This window comes from Bufo gargarizans, chromosome 6, assembly GCF_014858855.1.
Source record: "Bufo gargarizans isolate SCDJY-AF-19 chromosome 6, ASM1485885v1, whole genome shotgun sequence".
In the NCBI taxonomy this organism is placed as follows: Eukaryota; Metazoa; Chordata; class Amphibia; order Anura; family Bufonidae; genus Bufo; species Bufo gargarizans.
Genome location: NC_058085.1, coordinates 312,072,934 through 312,094,541, shown reverse-complemented (window position 1 = coordinate 312,094,541; position 21,608 = coordinate 312,072,934). Strand labels below are relative to the sequence as shown.

The following is a 21,608-nucleotide window of genomic DNA, read 5'->3' as shown; positions in this document are numbered from 1 at the left end:
AAAACCAGGTACAGCCATAGCACCACGCTGGGTAATGCAGAGAAGGGGTCCCGGCTCTCTGATGAGCACTAATAATCTTTTGTTCTGCTGATCAGTGGACAACTCAGGGGCGAGACTCTCAAGATTCTACATTAAAGGCCTAACCTAACTATAGGCCATCAGTCATATCCTGGAAAGACCCTGTTAGTAGTGATATTCGCATATCAGTGTATAAGATCATAAGTCAAGCAAAATCTAGTGTTTTATATTTAAGGGCATCTGTGAGCAGATTTGTACCTATGACACTGGCTGACCTGTTACATGTGCGCTTGGCAGCTGAAGACATCGGTGTTGGTCCCATGTTCACATGTGCCTGCATTGCTGAGAAAAATTATGTATTAGTGTATGCAAATGAGCCTCTAGGAGCAACAGGGGCGTTGTCATTACTCTTAGGGTCCATTCACATGTGGATCCGCAAAAGACGGACATCGCCTGCACTTAATAGAAAATGCCTATTCTTGTCCGCAATTGTGGACAAGAATAGGACAGGTTCTATTTTTTTCGGGATCGGAATTGCGGATCCGCAATTCCGAATCCGGGCAACACATCTTGCTGCCCCATAGAAATGAATGGGTCCGCAATTCCGTTCTGCAAAATGCAGGAACGAAATTGCGGACGTGTGAATGGACCCTTAGAGGCTCTGTAACTTCTGTGCCTTCTCCACCTCGATTGACAGGGCCAGACTTAATGACTTTTCCCCCTTCTGGTCCTATCAATCCATCATAGTACAGGGAGTGCAGCAGTTGCAGAGAGAGCAAAGCCTCTAGGTGTAACGGCAACGCCCCCATTGCCCCTAGAGGCTCTTTTGCATATATTAAAACATTTTTCTCAGGAATGCGGGCACATATGAACATGGGACCAACACAGATGCGGACACTGTGTCCTGAACCTTTCACTTTCATGGTAAATACAAAAGACAATTCTTTCCTTAAAAATGTAAGAAGAAATTGCTACATTTTGCCTCATCCACACTTATCCGACTTAGGCCCAGCCACTATCAGACAAAGCGGGAGTACAATCCAGTGTGCCTGACTCACCAAGACAATCACATTGCTGGACAGAAGCCTGTGTTTTCAGCGAGAATGTAAAGTTTAATGAAAGGCTAGAGGCACAACCTTGTACTTCATTTCCCACTCATCAGATTACCGTAATGCGGTGACATTTCTGATTACAGCTGAAGTCGTCAGCGGTACACAGAAATGGAGCCTGGCGTACAGAGAATTCCATGCAGACAAAGGCTAGTAAGAATGGACAAATTATTATGACACCGCGCAGTCATACTTGCTGAATGACGCACTGGGCATAAAAATGTTTTTGCAATAGTTGAATTCAAGACTCTTAAAGGAAAAGCAAGCTTAAAGGGTTGTACACCTTTGTCAGGTGGGGAGCATTGCAAAAAGTATACTTACCCGGCTTCCCAGCGCTGGCTCCCCGGTCTCGCCACTGAGCTTCTAACATGTAAACTTCCCTTTTAATACTGCTGCAGCCAGTTGCTGGTGGCAGCAGTGACCTGACCATTTCACATGACACAAGAGGAGCAGAATTTACATCTTGGGAGCTCGGTGGAGCAGCCAAGGCCGGCGAGAGGAGGCGCTGAAATCAGCAAAGTATGCATCCCTATGCAGGTCCGCCTAAAGGGTTGGGGTTTGAACCCACCCCCCCCAAAAAAAAAAAAAGGTTTAAGCTAAATGCACAGGATCTGTATATTGTATTCTATGACAATTTGAAATTATCATGCACACGATGCAGATTTTTAAAATCCGCAGCATGTCAATTTATTTTACTTTTCCGAACTGGATTTTCTCCATTCACTTCAAAATCTGCATGCGGAAAATACGCACCAATTGTCCGCACATAAATCCTAAGCGTGTGCATTTACCCTTAAGGCTGGGTTTATACATGACTGATTAGCTGTGGAAATTCTGCAGCAGAAAAAAATAACAAAAATAAAAAAAAACACACCAAATGATGCATTTTGTCGCCAATTTTGTTGTAGAAAAGTCACAAATTACATGTAGATCTCTTTCCTTGCATTGGAAAGGGTAAAATCTGCTGTGAAATCCGCACTATAAATTGGCATGCTGCAGGTTTAAAATCCGCACCACAAGTCAGTTTCTGCTGTGGATTTGTTCTGCTACATCTGAATGAGGATTTCTAAAAACTCGTCCCCGTCCGCCATTGGCTGCTCCCACAACCCCCCAGCTGTTTTCATCCGGGCATGGGGAGAAGCAGCAGCGGTGGTGCGAGGACCAGGAACGGTGCAGGGAGCAGGTGGGGGGGGGGGGGGGGGGGTCTCCTTAGTTTTTGACAGCAAGAATAAATCCTGCAAGCTCTGCTAATTGCTAAATGCAAAAAATTCACAGTAGAGAAAAATATATATATAGTGTAGGAATATAAGCTGTATATCACTGAATAGTTATCCTACTTAAAACTTAACTTTTAGTCATTATTAATTAAAATAGGTCCCACAGAAAAATTTCGATAGCTGCATATATCAGATACAGTGGACTTATGCACAATGAGGCACAGGGTAAAAGTACAAAATAAAGAGCACGAATTTGGACCAAATAGTCCCACTCACGGTTTGGTGATTGTTCTGTTTACGGAGATGAATCGTACCGCAGCAAGATAGTGGGAAGGTCCACAAAAACTGATAAAGGGGTATTGTAGTCACCGGCTCTTCTTATACAGGACAGGTGGATAGCTGGGAAGATTAAATCCCTATCCGACTGGTGAGGCCCTGCCTAAAAGCGGAGAGGTCTCCCGCCTATATGCGGGAGAATCACCCCCAGAGGGAGCGACCCCACTTATCGACGGCTGTCCCTGGTATCCTGTCCCTGAAAAAATATATATGTATCTCCCAGTGTCAGTACAGCCAAAATAAAGTTGTTATATAATCCCAAATTATATAACAGGGATTATATAACAACTTTATTTTGGCTGTACTGACACTGGGAGATACATATATATTTTTTCAGGGACAGGATACCAGGGACAGCCGTCGATAAGTGGGGTCGCTCCCTCTGGGGGTGATTCTCCCGCATATAGGCGGGAGACCTCTCCGCTTTTAGGCAGGGCCTCACCAGTCGGATAGGGATTTAATCTTCCCAGCTATCCACCTGTCCTGTATAAGAAGAGCCGGTGACTACAATACCCCTTTATCAGTTTTTGTGGACCTTCCCACTATCTTGCTGCGGTACGATTCATCTCCGTAAACAGAACAATCACCAAACCGTGAGTGGGACTATTTGGTCCAAATTCGTGCTCTTTATTTTCTACTTTTACCCTGTGCCTCATTGTGCATAAGTCCACTGTATCTGATATATGCAGCTATCGAAATTTTTCTGTGGGACCTATTTTAATTAATAATGACTAAAAGTTAAGTTTTAAGTAGGATAACTATTCAGTGATATAATTGCTAAATGCAACAGAACTGCTCAAGGAACCCATAATGAGCCAATAGGGTACTATTGGGCATCGTCAGTATCAGTCATCATACAATGGTTCTGGCGCAGCAGTGTGGTTACAGGAACAGAGCTTCGAACAGCACAGTGTCTCCAACTGACGTGGCTCGACTACTACCAGAGTCATGTGTGGTTGCTAGACAGTTTTAGAATTGGGCTTCCTAACCTGATCCAGGGTTCTTTAGAAGACAGCAAAATTATTTCCTAAAATAAAAAATATCTGATATTGGAATTGCATTGAACTCACTGAAAATCCTTTAGGGTTTTGGTCCGTACTGGAATGGGAGGTTCGGGTAGGATAGGGGCTTTCATCTCTGCAGGTAGCGTATCAATGGAGATTCGCTGCTTTTGTCGAACATCAAGGCATATTGGCGGAAGGTCCCTCACTGAAAAACAAAGACAAAATGACACTGTAGGTTAGAGGAGGTTGTAAATGCTCAGTGCTGTATTAAAAGACTGATCCCTCGTCTGTGCCTCCCCAAACTAATACGGTCAGTACTGAGTGGACAGGGTCAGGCAAGGACACACTCCCAAGTGGTAAAACTTATTCCTAAATTTCGAGCAGGAATAAACCAGGAGCAACATAATACCGATTTTGAGGAAAATGTGGTCAAGAATGGGTTCTCATGGGGAACACAAGTATTTTCTTTGTCAGGAGAGGGGACATGTCCGCTAGAAGAGGATAGGGAAGCTGTGCAAGCATTTGGATTGCTTCTCTCTCCCATCAAGGCAATATTGCCGTTTGCAATAAACCTGCCTTCTTTTAATAATGTTAAATAATTTATATGACCTATCAGCTAACCTGAGGACAATATGGAAGTCATTTGCATACAAATAAGACAAAGTGTTATTGAATGTGCTTTGAAGAAAGCCTCACATGAACCCCTTACTGCTTCCATTATGCGAAGTCAACCACATATTTTTTTTTTTTTCATGGAACTGTGGCTTTAATTAAAAAAAACAAAAAACAAAATGTAGTTCTAAAACTGAATACATTTTTTTTATTACGGTACAGTGTACAGAATTGTGTAAAAACTGAAAACGACACCTGAGATCATAATCTACCCCAGCAGAGGGGGTAACAATAAAAGGGCAGATCTGTACCTATGACACCGGCTGACCTGTTACGTGTGTGCTTGGCAGCTGAAGGCATCTGTGTTTGTCCCATGTTCATATGTGCCCGCATTGCTGAAAAAAATGATGTTTTAATATATGCAAATGAGCCTCTAGGAGCAATAGAGGCGTTGCCATTACACCTAGAGACTCTGCTCTCTCTGCAACTGCCATGCCATCTGTAATATGATTAAGATGACAGTTTTAATGTAATCACTCCTGGCCCTGTCAAAGTCCAGAGGGCATGGCAGTTGCAGAGAGAGCTAAGCATCTAGGAGTAATGGTAACACCCCCATTGCTCCTAGAGGCTCATTTGCATATAATAAAACCTAATTTTGTCCGCCTTCCACACGTCCGTTCTGCAGCCTCACAAAAAAGATAGAACATGTCCTATTCTTGTCCATTTCTACAGAAATAAATGGCCATTCACTTGGCCAGGATGTGAGTTTTGCAGACCGCAAAACACATAGCAGTGTGCATGAGCCCTAAGGTCTCAAACATGACTGTATTTTGTACCTGTGCCCAATCCACATTTTTTGGAGGATTGCAAACGGACCCATTCATTTCTATAGGTCTATTAAAAAACGGACTGGACATAGATGTAATCTGCGGGCTGTCCGCATCCATGTGTCTGTTCCACAGAAGGATAGAACATGTCCTATTCTTGGCCACAAAATGTGGACCACAAGCCCACTGAAGTCAACGGTTAAAAGAAAAAAAAATATGGACACAACACAGATGTCAGTGTTTTGCAAAACGGATATGGTTGTGTGCATGAGGCCTAAGGGTATATTATGCAATCCGCAAAAAATATGGATGACCTCCGTGTGACGTCCTTGTTGCATAATTTTTTTTTGCGGATCCATTGTAATAATGCCCATTCTTTTCTGCAAAACAGAGAAGAATACGGAACGGACATACAGATGTGGACAGCAAACAGTGTTCTGTCAATTAGAAACAAATGGGCCTGTGTGCGATCCGCAAAAATGTGGACCAAAAATACAGGCTTAAAATTGACGAAAGGTTCCCTTTTAAAGGTGGGTTACTTTAAATAAAAAATAAAATCCACCCTTATACGCATTTGTTTTCTTTTAATCCCCTGCGGCCGGTACAGATGGCTCCAGCTTTCTTCCAGCTATAGTGGGAGACCGGGATGGAGTACGTCGACTGTTCCGAATTTGTGAATGAGAGCAAGTATTACAGATGGGAAGCCGCCAGCAGCGGAGTGTAGAACATGAATCACACAAACCCACACACCAGCAGCCATCAGCGCCACCGATTGTACAGAAAGACTGCCCTCCGCTTTCACAGCTAGAAACTGGAAAAACATCACAGGGACTTGGATTTGAAGGAAAGTTAAAAAAAAAAAAAGGACTTCAGAGTAAACAGGTTGTTTTTTTACTCTTCACCCACTTGCCTCTTTTGTAATGAGAAAGGCTAATGCGGAGAAGGAAGAAACGTTAAATATCCACGTGGCAAGGCCGCACACGTATGTGTTTTCAGTGTCGTTCTATTAAGAGTCAGGCATTTATCCCCCAGACACCTTTGAGCTGCTGAATCAGGACTTGTACAACTCAAGCAGAAAGAGATTATCCAGCACGGAGCCGGATACGGCTGCCATCCGCACGCAGCACTCTCCAGAAGGCGTTCCTGCAGCCCATATGTACAATCAGGTTTGCGACTTTTATTAATCATTTGCTATTGGAGTTTTGATCATAGAAGTCAATAATTCATAATGACAGGCCTCCTATTAAAAGGGGTTATCCAGGATATAAGTCCTAGCACCCCCACCGATCTGCTATTTCGGGAAGCTGCTGCGGTGACCTCCCGGGCACTTACCAAGCACCCCCCTGTACATCGTATAGCAGCTGTGCTTGTGCCAAAAGCCCTCCCAAACTTGCACAACTCCTTTAAGATGCTTTCACATAGCCCTTTGTCATGTTTAAGTGGGCATGGTTAGCTATGCCAATTCCTTTCACTCCAGATTTATTACTGTGCAACTTTTATTTATTTTTAAAAAAGAGTTGCAAACTGCGAATTGGAGTAAAAATTCAAGTAGCAGTTCTAGACAAAAATGTTATGTCATGTCTAAAGATCCACCAAATTTTAACAACATGGGGGAGTCTGCATTGCCCCTATTAGCGCCAAATTGATCAAAACTGGTGTAAAGTAGAACGGGCTTAGTTGCCCATAGCAACTAATCGGATTCCTCCATTCAGGGCTCCTTAGGGAAATAAATGGGTCAGTATAAAATTTTGTAATTGTGTCTGCGCTGTCAGCTATGTCCTTTCTCTGTGAACTGCTGTGCACAGAGCCGCTGCTGGGTACCAAAGAGAGATCAGTTGTCTCGATCCACAAAGTGTATAAGTGTCAAATATAAAGGTATGGTATCAGCGCAGGAAAAAGGACATAAGGCCTAATCGGATGGTTTTAAATACCTGTTCGGCAGAATGTGGGCTTGAAAATGCTCCTCCTGTAGGTTAGTTCTTCATAGCACTAAACAGTGCGGGATGGACAGCGATACTCCGTGCTCAACTTCAAAAAAAGGCGCGCGCCACGCTCCGGCCGGCAGCTGGCGCGCGTACGAAGGAGCTTGTTGGTAAGGGAATCAGAGAACGTAGCGTGTGACGTCACAGCTGTTGGACGGATACCTCCGTGGGCCAAAAGACCAGTCCTACGCGTTTCGAAGTCTTTGCCCCTATACCACCACTTAAATTGCGAGAACTTGTCTTAAAAACACATCTAATACAAACTCTCATTTTATTTTATTTTTTCCCTTATGTGGGAATAAATCCCAGGTGCTGTCATGGGCTCATGGAAAAACGAGTACCGGTAAGAGTAATCCTGAATTTCCCTTACGCCAATCGACCTTGAGAGAAGACTAGAATAGAAACTAGCTTGGTAGCTTGGGGGGGGGGGGGGGGGGGTAACTGCCTGCAAGACCTTCTTGCCAAAAGATAAATGGTCCTTGGAGTCTAAATCTAACCTGAAGTGATGAAAAAAAGAAGGCATGGAGACTTCCAGATATAAGCCCTACAAATTTGTTCTAGAGATGCATCAGCCCTCTCAGCCCAAGAAGTAGAAATGGATCTAGTTGAGTGAGCTCCAAATCCCAACGGGGGAGTTTTCCCCGCTGAGGAATAGGCTAAAGCGATAGCCCCCACTATCCATCTGAATAGATTTCTAGAAGAAACTTTATTACCTTAGTTTCTTTCACCAAACTGTACAAAAAGTCTAGAGGATTTCCTCCGTTGACTTTCAGATATTCAGACAGGAATCTTTTAATGTCTAGACACTGGAGCCTCCTCTCTTCCTCGTTCTTTGGAGATTGACACAAGGATGGAAGAACAATGTCTTGGGTACTATGAAACAGGGAGACCACTTTAGGTAGAAAAGAAAGGATCTGGTTTAATGAGCACTCTGTCCTCCAGGATGTTAGTATAAGGAGGAGAGGCTGAAAAGGCAGAAATCTCACCCACACGCCTGGCAGAGGTAATAGCCACCAGAAAAGCAGTTTTGAAAGAAAAAAAGTTTTAATAGATAAATCCTACAGAGGTTCGAAAGGAGGCTCCGTCATTCTAGACAAAACTAGATTAAGATCCCACGGGAAATGGAAGATCTGATCACAGGCTTAATCCTACTAACTGCATTAAAGAACCTCCTAATCCACGGATAATTGGCAATAGGAAAATCAAAGAAAGCACTAAGGGCAGAAACTTGAACGTTAAGGGTGTCAAGTCTTAGATTGTTATGAAGACCCTTTTGTAAAATAAAAAATAATAAATTCTGGACATAGGAGGAGAACTCAAGGGATCTACCGGGAATTTAGAAAGATTTAAGAAGGTCTTCCATACTCTGGAGGTAAATAGTAGAGGTTACTTCTTTCCTACATGATAAAAGGGTAGATATAACTTCCTTAGATAGACCCCTACGCTCTAGGATTTCCCCTTCAAATACCAGGCTGTTAGATGAAGGTTTTGAATCCAGGGATCTACAAGAGATAGTTTCCTCAACCAAGTGAACCACGTTCTCCTGCCTCAGCTTCTGTAATACCCTCGGAAGAAGTCTTAGAGGAGGAAAGGCATACAGAAGCTGATCCGGCCATGGAAGGGAGAAGGCGTCTATCCCTGACGGAAAATCTTTCGGATTTAAAGAAAAGAGTAGGTTGCATTTTTTGTTCTGTCCGGTTGCAAAAAGGTCTACTTGAGGTTGGCCCCACAGTTGAACTATCTGACTGAAGACTTCTTGGTTTAAACATTATTCTCCCTCATACAAATGGTTTCTGCTTAGATAATCCGCCACCTTGTTTTCTGTTCCCTTTAAGCGTACTGCCTAGATGAAAGTACCGTATTTTTCACCCCATAAGACGCACTTTTTCTTCCCCCAAAATGGGGGAGAAATGCCCCTGCGTCTTATGGGGCGAATGCTTGCAGTTTTACATCGCAAGCTGCGATCTAGGAGCGAGCGGGGACTCGGGGAGGGACTGGGAGGAGGATCTGGGGGCTGGCAATAGCGGCGGGGCGGTACAGTCAGTGTAGTATAGCCCCGCCGCTCCGGTATACAAGTATAAGATGTCATATTCAATTAATAGTTATTAAACATGCCCCCTCACTCCTATTACTACCTTACATCCTAATCGCTTCTGTAGAATTCAGGCAGGCCGGACGGGCGGCAGCGTAACTCTTGTCACGTGCCTGCGCCGCCTACTTTATGAATGAAGCAGGCGGCGCAGGCAAATGACATCAGTGAGAGACGCGCCGGCCGCCCAGCCTGCCTGAATTCTACAGAAGCGATTAGGATGTAAGGTAGTAATAGGAGTGAGGGGGCATGTTTAATAACTATTAATTGATTATGACATCTTATACTTGTATACCGGAGCGGCGGCGGGGGGGGGGGGGGGGCGGGGGGGGACAGGAATCTGTCGATGGCACAGTTATGGGCTGGGGGGGGTCTGTGGATGGCACATATATAACAGTGCCATCCACAGATCCCTCCCCCCCCGTAACAGATCCCCCCTAGTAACAGTGCCAGCCACAGATCCCCCCCGTAACAGTGCCAGCCACAGATCCCCCCCTGTAACAGTGCCAGCCACAGATCCCCCCCCTGTAACAGTGCCAGCCACAGATCCCCCCCCCTGTAACAGTGCCAGCCACAGATCCCCCCCCTGTAACAGTGCCAGCCACAGATCCCCCCATGTAACAGTGCCAGCCACAGATCCCCCCCTGTAACAGTGCCAGCCACAGATCCCCATAACAGTGTCCGTCATCCACAGATCCCCCCATAACAGTGTCAGTCATCCACAGATCCCCCCATAACAGTGTCAGTCATCCACAGATCCCCCCATAACAGTGTCAGTCATCCACAGATCCCCCCATAACAGTGTCAGTCATCCACAGATCCCCAGTAATAGTGCCATCCACAGACCACCATTAGTTCCAAACCCACTAAACACACAGCACACCATTTGGTTAAAAATATTTTTTTTCTTATTTTCCTCCCCAAAAACCTATGTGCGTCTTATGGGCCAGTGCGTCTTATAGGGCGAAAAATACGGTAACATAAGGAATGATTAGAGAAAAAATGTCTGCGGCGAAGGACATAAGATTTTCTGACCTTGTGCCTCCTTATCCGTTTAGGTAGGATACCACCGCGGCGCTGTCTGAAAATATTTTTACTCCCTTTCCTCGTATTTTGGGTAGGAATACTCTTAAGGCCAACAGAATCGCTTTCAACTCCCTCATATTCTGGCAATCCTGACTCTGTCGAACGCCACACCCCCTGCAGAACCCCCCACTGAAAATAGGCCCCCCCACCGGGTCGGACTGGCATCCGTGGTGATGCTTATTTGCTCCTGTAGATCCCAATGGAGGCCCTGAGTTAGATTTAAAGGTTCCAGCCACCAGGTTAAGTATCCAATGGGGATAATGATCCCTGCCACTCTTTTAGAATCGGACATTGAAGCGTCCTGGAGTGAAACAGGGCCCAACTGACAGCAGGTATCATGGAGGTCATTCTGCCCAATAATGCCATCCCTTGCATGATAGTTCGATTTTTTTGAGACTACCAGGGACCACACATCTTCTCTTATTTAGGATATCTTGCGCTGAGGGAGGATGCAACGTAGCTTCACAGAATTCAGAATCAGTCCTAGAAACACATTTTTAGGAAGGGGTCAGGTTTGACTTTTTTTCCAGTTTATCTGCCACCCTAGCTTTGCTAGAATTTTTATTACTTCTGGAAGACGTGAGGTTAGAAGGTCTCCAGATTCTGCCACCACTAGAAGATCGTCCAAATAAGGAATAACCAGAATGTCTCTTTCCCTTATGTGGGCCATAACTTCTGCCATCAGTTTCGTAAAGAGCCTGGGGGCCTGAGATATTCCAAACGGAAGTGCTCTGTATTGTAAATGATGAACTTGGCATTCCATAAACACCGCCACTCTGAAATATTTAGAAAAATCTGCAAGAATTGGGATGTGATAATAGGCATTCTTTAGGTCTATGGTAGCACAGTCTTTGAAGAGATGTTTTATTGCAGACTGTATGGATTCCATTCTGAATTTTTTGCATTTTAGATACCGATTTAAGTCTCTCAGGTTCATAAATCATTCTGAATGATCATTCTGGCTTGGGTACGAGAAAAAGGGACGAATAAAAACCCCTCCCCTTCTCAGAGTCTGGAACAGGAACAAGAACCTTTTTCTTTAAAAAGGGAAAAAACTTCTCGTCTTAGTGCCAAGTCTCTTACATAATTTGGAACCAAATTTGTAATTTTTTAATCTTTTCAGTGGGGGAGAGAAACTATAGACGGAACCAGTCTTTTAAAATACAAATAATACAAGGGCTTGACGAGATTTTTTCCCAAGCCCGAGAAAAGAGAGTAGGTCTTCCCCCCCATGGAACAGTAACCGTCAATGTTGACCAGCCTTGCGCCCTAAAGTGGACTGGGTATTAAAGAGGAATCCCTTATCCTTTCTACCTATGTTTTCTTTGCAATTATACAGCTTTGTGTATTATAGTGTGTGTTATATTGAAAATATTTCGGTTTCTGTGAGAAATCTCTCGTCTTTTGGGGGGGTCTGGAAACAGGAAAGCCTTTTTTGTTGTCAGAACCCTTTTCTAAAAGGTCGTCCAAATCCAACCCAAAAAAGGAAACCTCCCTGGCATGGAATAGAGCAAATTTTATTTTTTTAAGCCGTGTCACCAGACCAACCCTTAAAGGGGTTATCCCATGTTTTGAAGTATGCTTAATTGTGTTGTTTATGCCACCACCAGCAACTTACCAAATACATGTTGTTAGCAATTCCTCTTCCTTTCCTATATGTGACCTTCTTTTCCAGCCTTATTTACTTATGGATGTTATTAGTTATGGCCACCCCAGAGATACCGACGCAATGGCCGCGCTTGCACGCTATCCTCCTGGTTTTTTATTGTAAGCAGCCCGACCTGACTCACAGGCTTGCGCATTTTCGCGCATGCACGATCAATTCCTTTTCTCCGTCCTGTTTTTTTTTTTTTTGCAGAGAAGGGATAGGAGAGTAGGAGCGCAGAGGCGGCTGCTGAAATGAATTCTGGCTCACATGGGAGCGCGCACGCAAAGAAAGAAGGCAGAATTAGTAGATCAGCAGAGCGCTGATCCCGCTTTAAATCAATAGAAACGACAAGACCCCATGAATGGGCAGTTTCTTGAAGAGGACAGAGCAGCCACGGCATGGAAAGCAGAAGGTGGAATAACCCCATTAAAGGATAACTATCACATTTAGACCCTAATTTAAATTTTCTAATACGTAGTTACTAATAGCATGATATTCCAGAATCAGTTACTATTAGACTGACTTACCCCATATTTAATAAGATTCAGCCCTTAGCAACCAGTCTGCATAAAATTGCAATTTCACTATTCAGTTAAGATGGCCGCTAATGCCCTCACCCAGAGGCTAATCCCGCCTGCCCTCACTAGCCCGTAACAATAGCCCCCCCAAAAGTGTCAGTAACCAGAGCTCTCCCCCCTAAAGGCTTAATCTCTTGCAGCACAAAGGGGTCCTCTTACCACATGTTGCTTTCATTTCTACACTGAGCAGATGGCAGATCTCCCTTCCCTGTTGTGCGCTGGTTCAACTCTGCCTTCTCCAGCTCTGCTGAGTGAGGGAGCGTCTGCCAAGCGCAGGGACAGGGAGAAGTGCACACAGCCAGAGGCGTATCTATCACGAGGCAAACAAGGCATTTGCCTAGGGCGGCACTTGCCAATGGGGCGGCAAAATGCCTTGTTTGCCTAGCGATAGTAAAATGTTCCAAACTTTTTTTCCCCTTTGTCCGCTGCTTGCCGATCATTCACTATGTGAGCGGCATCGCCGGCGCCGCATAGTGAAGCAGGGACCCTCCTCCCGAGTCCTCCTGACTTCCTCCCGTCCGTGTTCTGGAATTTTCAACTACTGCGCCGAGCCTTCTTTTTCGCACATGCGCAGTGGGCCGGAATACTTACAACACAAGCGGCAGCCACAGGAAAAGTCTACATACCTCCCTCCTCACACAGACAGTCAAAGAACAGAGTTGGCCACTTCGCCTGACTCCTGCCCTGCCCTGCGAGGAATGTCCAGGTCCACTCCAGGCAGAGGAACAGGAGTGAGTAAGACGAGAGTTAAAAAGCAAATAGTGCACTGCGAGAGTGAGACTCATAAATAAAGGTGGTATGTCAGACTGTCTATGGTGCCCCTGGCCTCTCCTTGAGGCTGCCCCATACTTATGGGGCAGCCTCAAGGAGAGGCCAGGGCCACCATAGACAGTCTGACATACCACCTTTATTTATGGGGGCAGTCACAAGGAGACACTAAACTGTATGGGGGCTGCCACAAGAAAATAGTGCACTCTGCACTGTGTCATAAATAAAGGTGGTATGTCAGACTGTCTATGGTGGCCCTGGCCTCTCCTGGAGGCTGACCCATACAGACTGTATGGGGCAGCCTCAAGGAGAGGCCAGGGCTACCATAGACAGTCTGACACACATACCACCTTTATTTATGACTCAGTGCAGAGTGCACTATTTGCATGTGGCAGCCCCCATACAGTTTAGTGTCTCCTTGAGGCTGGCCTGGCCCCCTCCCCCCATACAGTATAACGTCTCCTTATGTCTGCCCCCATACAGTATGTATAATGTCTCCTTGTGGCTGCCCCGCCCACCATACAGTATATCGTCTTCTTGAGGCTGCCCCCATACAGTATACCGTCTCGTTGAGGCTGCCCCATACAGTATACTGTCTAGTTGAGGCTGCCCCATACAGTATAACGTCTTCTTGAGGCTGCCCTCATACAGTATAACGTCTCCTTGAGGCTGCCCATACAGTATAACGTCTCCTTGTGGCTCTTCCTATACAGTATAACGTCTCCTTGTGGCTGCCCCCATACAGTATAACGTCTCCTTGTGGCTGCCCCCATACCGTATAACGTCTCCTTGTGGCTCTTCCTATACAGTATAACGTCTCCTTGTGGCTGCCCCCATACAGTATAACGTCTCCTTGTGGCTGCCCCCATACAGTATAACGTCTCCTTGAGGCTGCCCCCATACAGTATAACGTCTCCTTGAGGCTGTCCCATACAGTATAACGCCTCCTTGTGGGTTTTTTTTCTTTTAAACGGGTATTTATCGCGATATATATCGTTATCACGATAAATTTCTTAAGATTGTTATGCAAAACAGGAAAGGGTGGAGCCTAAAGAGGAAGGGGTGGGGTTTACAGAGGAAGGGGTTTGGCCGTGACAGGAAGGGGTGGTTCAAATTTATATTAGGGGGGTGCCCGAGTTTAGTCTCGCCTAGGGCAGCACAAAACCAAGATACACCACTGCACACAGCCCAGGCACTGCTATCAGCTGCTGGGGAGGACCTGGCTTTAATCATTTACCTACAGTCCCTGGCTGTCAGTAATGTGAGCCTGCACGCTGCATGCTCCGTCTATCAACAGATAGACAGACCATGACTAGCAACCCTATTTTAAGCACAGGTAAAAATAGGCAGTACAGTGAACAAAAATGTAGAATTAAGGGGTAATTGAATGCACAGTGAAAAGTTGAAATAGGGCCACCAAGGAGATATTAATCACCACAATCCAATACTCCAAAAAAATATACACGACAGTTATCCTTTAAGCCAAATGGCCCTCCTAGCAGAATTAGATAAAGCTGCTGATCTGGCATTTAATCTTAATACATCTGCAGAAGCATCCGAAATAAAGTCCATCGCTTTAAAGATGGTAGGAAATACCCCTAGCAACTGGTCTTTTGAGGTTTTATTCTGGATATGGGATTCTAAGGGTACTTTCACACTTGCGGCAGTGTGATCTGGCGGGCAGTTCAGTCGTCGGAACTGCCAGCCAGATCCGCCGATCTGCCGCTGACTGAAAGCATTTGTGAGACGGACCCGGATGCGGATCCGTCCCACAAATGCATTGCAAGGACGGATCCGTCTCTCCGCTTGTCATGCGGACAGACGGATCCGTCTTGTATATTTTTTCACATTTTCACCGCTCTGCGCATGCGCAGGCCGGAGATAAAACCATAGCATGCTACGGTTTTATCTTTTGCCTGATCAGTCAAAACTACTAAACTGAAGACATCCTGATGCATCCTGAACGGATTACTCTCCATTCAGAATGCATGGGGATATGCCTGATCAGTTATTTTCCGGTATAGAGCCCCTGTGACGGATTTCTATGCCGGAAAGGAAAAACGCTAGTGTGAAAGTACCCTTACTCCATAACTTTAAAGACTGGCAGTAGAGGTAGTGGAAATATTTGGTTTAAATGCCTGCATAGAGGCCTCACATACTTTAAGGTATACTTCTGCCCGTCTATCCATCGGATCTTTCAAGGCACGAGGTCCTCAGAAGGCAAAGCAGACCTTTTAAAAATCTTGGCAATTGGAGCATCCAATATAGGAGGCCTATCCCAGTAGGAGGACTCGCCCTTTCTAGGGGAAAATAAAGGTCTACCCGTGGTTTCTTCATCTGAGGAAGAGCTTCAATCTTCTAGGATTTCTGCTTGCTCATTTTTGTCTGAAGACTCAGAATCGGATACTACCGTATATTAGAGTGACCCTGCTTGCCCGAGGCTAAGGAAGGGAGGCACTTTTTAAACATTTTCATTCAATCAGAAACTTCAGATTTGGCAAGATCTTTGATACTCTGAAGTAGTGATGGGGATTCCTCCTCTATCACCTTGTTCACACAATGCTGACATAACAGCTTAGACCAGGAAGGAGCGAGTTTTTTTCTTGCATACAGCAGACTCTCTTCCTATAGATTTAGTGGTAGCTTTCCTAGGGCCCTCTGAGATTCTAAAGTAAAATAAGAGAATAAGCCCCTATTAGACACTGAAGGAATAAATAAAAGGTGGGGATGGACTACCTTACCCCATCAGGAATATCGGTTTGGCGTCATGACGCTCCTGGACATCAGCGCGCTGACTACCTTCTTCCTCCATGGTACCAGACAGGGATAGAGAGTTTTCCATAAGTGGATCCACAGATGCTTGCAGGCTGGCTGGGATCCTTCTGACCGTGCGCTGAAGGGTTTAAATACCCTAGGTCGGGTCCCTGCTGGCGTTCCCATGCGGCCCTTGCAGCAGGGGATGTCCATAGGACAGGAAACAGGAACTGGTGGCATAGGGGTAGAACCCCTACTTAAGAGCTCTCCACAAAAGTTCCTGTTTCCTGTCCTGGTTAGAGGGGGTCTCTCAAGGGTGCCGTCATTGGCGTAAGGGAAAATAAATGTCTCCCAGAAAATTATTGCAATTAAACTTAAACATATGGTTTATTTCCTTTGTGTTTATTGGAACAACACAAAAACAGAGAAGAAAAAGCTAAAAATGATATAATTTCACACAAATCTCCATAGGCCAAACAAATTTTTCTGGCACCCTCAACTTAATATTTGGTTGCACACCCTTTGGAAGAAATAACTGAAATCAGTCACTTCCTATAACCATCAACAAGCTTCTTACACCTCTCAACTGGAATTTTGGACCACCCTTCTTTTGCAAACTGCTCCAGTTCTCTGATATTTGAAGGGTCCCTTCTCCCAACAGCAATTTAAAAATCCCTCTTTACAGGTGTTCAATGGGATTTAGATCCAGACTCATTTCTGGCCACTTCAAGTAGCATCCAGAAATAGATGGAAACAAAGCGCTGGAGAGTTCTGAAGTATGTTTGGGGTCACTGTCCTGCTGAAAGAACAATGACCTAGGACGCAAACACAGCTTTCTGACACTGGGCCCTAGATTCCGACCCAGAATCCTTTGGTAATCTTCAGATTTCATGATGTCTTGCACACAGTTAAGGCATCCAGTGCCAGAGGCCCCAAAACATCTTTGAACCTCAACCATATTTGACTGTAGGTACAGTGTTCTTTTCTTTGTAGAATAATGTGCTTTACGAAAAAAGAATTTCCCAAAAAGAAAAAAAAAAAAAACGATTAAGAAAAATATGATCTCAGTATCAGGATGAGAATGGTAGGGTAAAACTTTTCCTGTTTTACCCTAAATATTTCTCAGCCCAGGATCACCCCTTGATGGTGGAGGATCCCTGTCCTCGTTCCTAGAACCTGGAAATTCCCTATCTAGACCCTACCTTAATATATCCAATGGTCATAGAACATACAAGTACGAGATAGTTATAGTCTCTTATTAGATATAAGAAAATATGTAGAATTAAACAAAATGTAAATAAAGTTAAACCCACGCGTTTCACCTCCACCTTCAGGTTCATCAAAAAAAAAAAATGATATATAGAAAAAGACATGTAGGGATGAAAAAAACTTTATGAGCAACAAGATTTATATGGATAATACTTAGCTTCCTAACCGGTAGTGGGGGAGGGTATACATCCCGATATAGAAAAACTCAGACAAGGATGACTGGCTGGGGAACCCACACGGCGTGTCCGGCAGATGTAGAGTTGATGCCAAGGATTTTGGCTTACTCGCGTCCATTATGGCAAACTGCAGTCTAGCCTTTTTATGTCTCTATGTCAGCAGTGGGGTCCTCCTGGGTCTCCTGCCATAGTGTCCCATTTCATTCAAAATTAGACAGATAGTTCACGCTGACACGATGCTCCCCAAACCTGCAGGACAACTTGAATTTCTTTGGAACTTGATTGGGGCTGCTTACCCACCATCCAGACTATCCTGCTTTGCAACCTTTCATAAATTTCTCTCTTCCGTCCACGGAGATTAGCTACAGTGCCATGGGTTGTAAACTACTTGATTATGTTGTGCACCGTGGATAAGGGAACATCAAGATCTCTGGAGATGGACTTGTAACCTTTAGATTGTTGATATTTTTCCCCCAATTTTGGTTCTCAAGTCCCATGGTTAGTGTGGTGCACACAGACACACAATACAAAAATTGAGTCAACTTCTCCCCTTTTTATCTGGTTTCAGGTGTGATTTTTATATTGCCCACACCTGTTACTTGCCACAGGTGAGTTTGAACAAGCATCACTTGCGATAAAAAAAAGTTGTTTACCCACAATTTTGAAAAAAAGGTACCAACAATTCTGTCCAGCCCATTTTTGGAGTTCTGTGTGAAATGATGTCCAATTTACCTTTTTTCCCTCAGTTTTTTGTGTTGTCCCAATACACACAAAGGAAATAAACATGTGTATAACAAAACATGTGTAATTGCAATCATTTTCTGGGAGAAATACTTAATTTTCCGGAAAAATATCAGGGGTGCCAACAATTTTGGCCATGACTGGAAGTGCCACAAGCCCTATTTCTGATTGTGGTTCCAGATTAGTAAAAGTGTGGCACAAACAGGGGAGGTGAAAAATAAAGTAACCATTACTTACGCTAAGTTCACACTAGCGTTAGGAGATCCGGCAGTCTATTTCAACATAAATGCTGGCTAACTGCCAGACAAAAACATCACCTACAGTGGAATCTGTCATGCCAAAACCCAAGAACCGCTAGATCCCCCACTTAACTATAGTGGGATCTGGCAGTTCCCGGCGTTATCCTGCTGAATATGTATGCCGTAACAGCCTGACGGATTTCGCACACAGATGTGAACATTCCCTCAACTGTGGAATCGCCCCCTGCTCCAGTGGCGCTCTTCTAGTCATCAGCGCAACTGACAGATTCATCTAATAGCAGTCCTCAAAGGTGCAATGTTGAGGGCAGAGACTGGCTGCAGCGGTCGTGTGTTGTCAATGTGACACCAGCAGGGCAGCCCTGTGAATAAAGAGTGTCTGGATAGGAACAGCAGGCGATTCAACAGGTGACCCCATTAAACAAAAAAAAAAAAAAAAAAAGGATAGTTGAAAGGTATATGAGCACCTCAATGCCCTAACATACCCTAACAGGCTATGCAACATGGGCATAGCTATAGGGGGTGCAGAGGTAGCAGTCTGTACCGAGCCCAGGACCCTGAGGGGGCCCCAGACCCTTGTGGCGCATAAAAAGAGACCAGTATTATAGAAAGTGCATACTGGTCAAGTTACACCTCTGGCTGTAGGGAAGGGGTTAGGTCAAGAATTTGGCATGGGGAAGGGGTGCCGTTTAAATTTTTGCCTCAGGCACGAAGGCTATGGAGTCGGTGCCCCTGGCCACAAAGCACTGAGAGAAGGGGGGCACAAGCTGAACTCTTACACCAGGGCCCTTGAGCCTTTAGCTACGCCCCTGCAATGCAATGTACTTTTGGTAAATGGCCCAGGAAAGCACATGACGACTGCATCTATAGGGCCTTTAGACCCTGCAGATGGCCAAAAAAAGAAAACAAAAACACCTGCTCCTCTGCTCCTAAACGGCTGTATGGGAATTGCTCACACGATAACATATGCGGAGTTCCACTTTAAAACAACTGTCATTAGTTCTTAACGCAAAAGGAAAACAAAAAACCAAGAACAAATTCATGCAGATTGGCTTTATCACAGCTCTATTCATCCGGCAGTTTCCCGCCATGGTGTATGCTGTTGTTTTTGTGGAAGCAGCTGCGTATATAACACTTTCATTTACCATTTTTGCTGTTGGGTATAACAAGCTGCGTAGGTGAGCATCTGTTCCCAGCGGCTTCTTTCTTTTGGTTGATGGTTGAAATGAAACTGCTGAACGTTGAGAACTGACCCTTCGCTGCTCTCTCCATCCCCTGTAATTAGAGGAAGCAGTTAGTGCAAAATATACTGAACGGCAAATGCCGCCACCCGACCTCCCCCCCCCCCCCCCCCCCAAATGAACTACGCGGTGCTATCACTAGAACACATTACAATAAAACAGACACTTCCACATGGTGGATTATGAATAGTCTGATGTAACTGCACAAAGGCATAGTAATGCTTAACACAGGAATGGGCAGCCCCCGCGGACAGAGGGGTGCGGACACTTTTGTTACTACCAGATCGATGAAATGTTAATATCTGGCTGTGAAAGAACAAGGTAAGGGCGCCTTCACGCGCAGCAGATTTTGTGGCCGAAAATTCCACGACTGAAAATCAGTTCCATTCACCTTAATGCGGCTTGCAGAAATCCATGTGCTTGCTGCCCCATTCAAATGAATGGAACCGATTTTCAGTCGTGGAATTTTCTGACGCAAAATCTGCCGCGTGTGAAGGCGCCATAAGGCCTCTTTCACACGAGCGTGACGGATTGGCTCCGGATGCGTTCAGTGAAACTCCCACCATTTTGCAAGCAAGTTTAGTCAGTTTTGTCTGCGATTGTGTTCAGTTTTTTCCGCGTGAGTGCAATCTGTTTTGATGCATTTTTACAACCAACATCTCTTAGCAACCATCAGTAAAAAAACGTACTGCGTCCGCACTTGCTTCCGGATGCAATGCGTTTTTTTTACTGAAGCCCCATTCATTTCTATGGGGCGAGGACTGCGTGAAAAACAAAGAATATAGAACAAGTTTTTCACGCAACGCAGAACTGATGCGTACTCATGTACACAGACACATTGAAATAAGGATTCAGTGCAGGTGCTAAGCGTTCTCTTCACGCATCGTACCCGTGCAGAAAACCCGCTCGTGTAAAAGAGGTCTAAAACATTTTCTCAAATTGCTGATGCATCATTAGTGGAATGGAGTGACAGCTGTGAGTACCGCAAAGCATACTGTCTACAGGGGAGGTAAGAAAAGGACACAAAGGGTACATTGCTAGCCTATGACCATCATTAAATGTATTGTCCCATCAAAAACATTCTCCAATTTTCCAGCACCTGGATCTAAACATGTAATGAAAAATTTTGTATAGCCACTGAATTATAAAAATAAATAAAAAATAAAAATCTGTATAGCACAACCTGTTTATTATTTTCCTTACTTCTCTGTCCACCTCACTGAGGTGGACACACGTGCTCAGTGCCATCCTTCAACTGCTTCCTGAGCTGTGATAGGCAGAGAGCTGCAGCAGGAAGGACGTGCACCCTGAGCTGCAAGCTTGAAATACACCTAGCAGAGCAATAAATAGGGAGATCTGTGGATCGATGTGAGGTACAGGGATGGTTTTAGCTTTGTAAGGCTACTTTCACACTTGCGGCAGAGTATTCCGGCAGGCAGTTCAGTCGTCGGATCCGGCAATCCGGAAGCAAACGGATGCATTTGTGAGATGGATCTGGATGCGAATCCGTCTGAAAAATGCATTGCAATGCCGGTTCAGTCTTTGCGGTTATTCATCCGGAAAAACGATATCCGGCATTTAATTTTTCACATTTTTAAAGGTCTGCGCATGCGCAGAACGGAAGAACGGATCCGTCAATGCGGCAATTTTAATGCCAGATCCGGCACTAATACATTTCATTGGAAATTAATGCCGGATCCGGCATTCAGGCAAGTGTTCAGGATTTTTTGCCCGAGAGAAAAATGCAGCATGCTGCGGTATTTTCTCCGTCCAAAAACCGTACAGTGACTGAACTGAAGACATCCTGAACGGATTGCTCTCCATTCAGAATGCATTAGGATAAAACGGATCAGGTTTTTTTCCGGTATTGAGCCTCTAGGATGGAAAAGAAAAACG

At 44.8% G+C, this 21,608-nt stretch overlaps 1 protein-coding gene across 2 annotated transcripts in view; it reads right to left on the bottom strand.

Moving 5' to 3' along the window:
- HECTD2 (HECT domain E3 ubiquitin protein ligase 2) overlaps positions 1-21,608 on the bottom strand; it is a 121,541-nt gene that overhangs the window by 80,772 nt on the left and 19,161 nt on the right. For both annotated transcript variants that reach the window (XM_044296530.1, XM_044296531.1), the window contains 2 exons: positions 19,617-19,746; positions 3,751-3,889 (listed from right to left, as the gene is read on the bottom strand). In XM_044296530.1, coding sequence (XP_044152465.1) covers positions 3,751-3,889; positions 19,617-19,746 — 269 coding nt within the window. The remainder of the gene's footprint in view (positions 1-3,750; positions 3,890-19,616; positions 19,747-21,608) is intronic.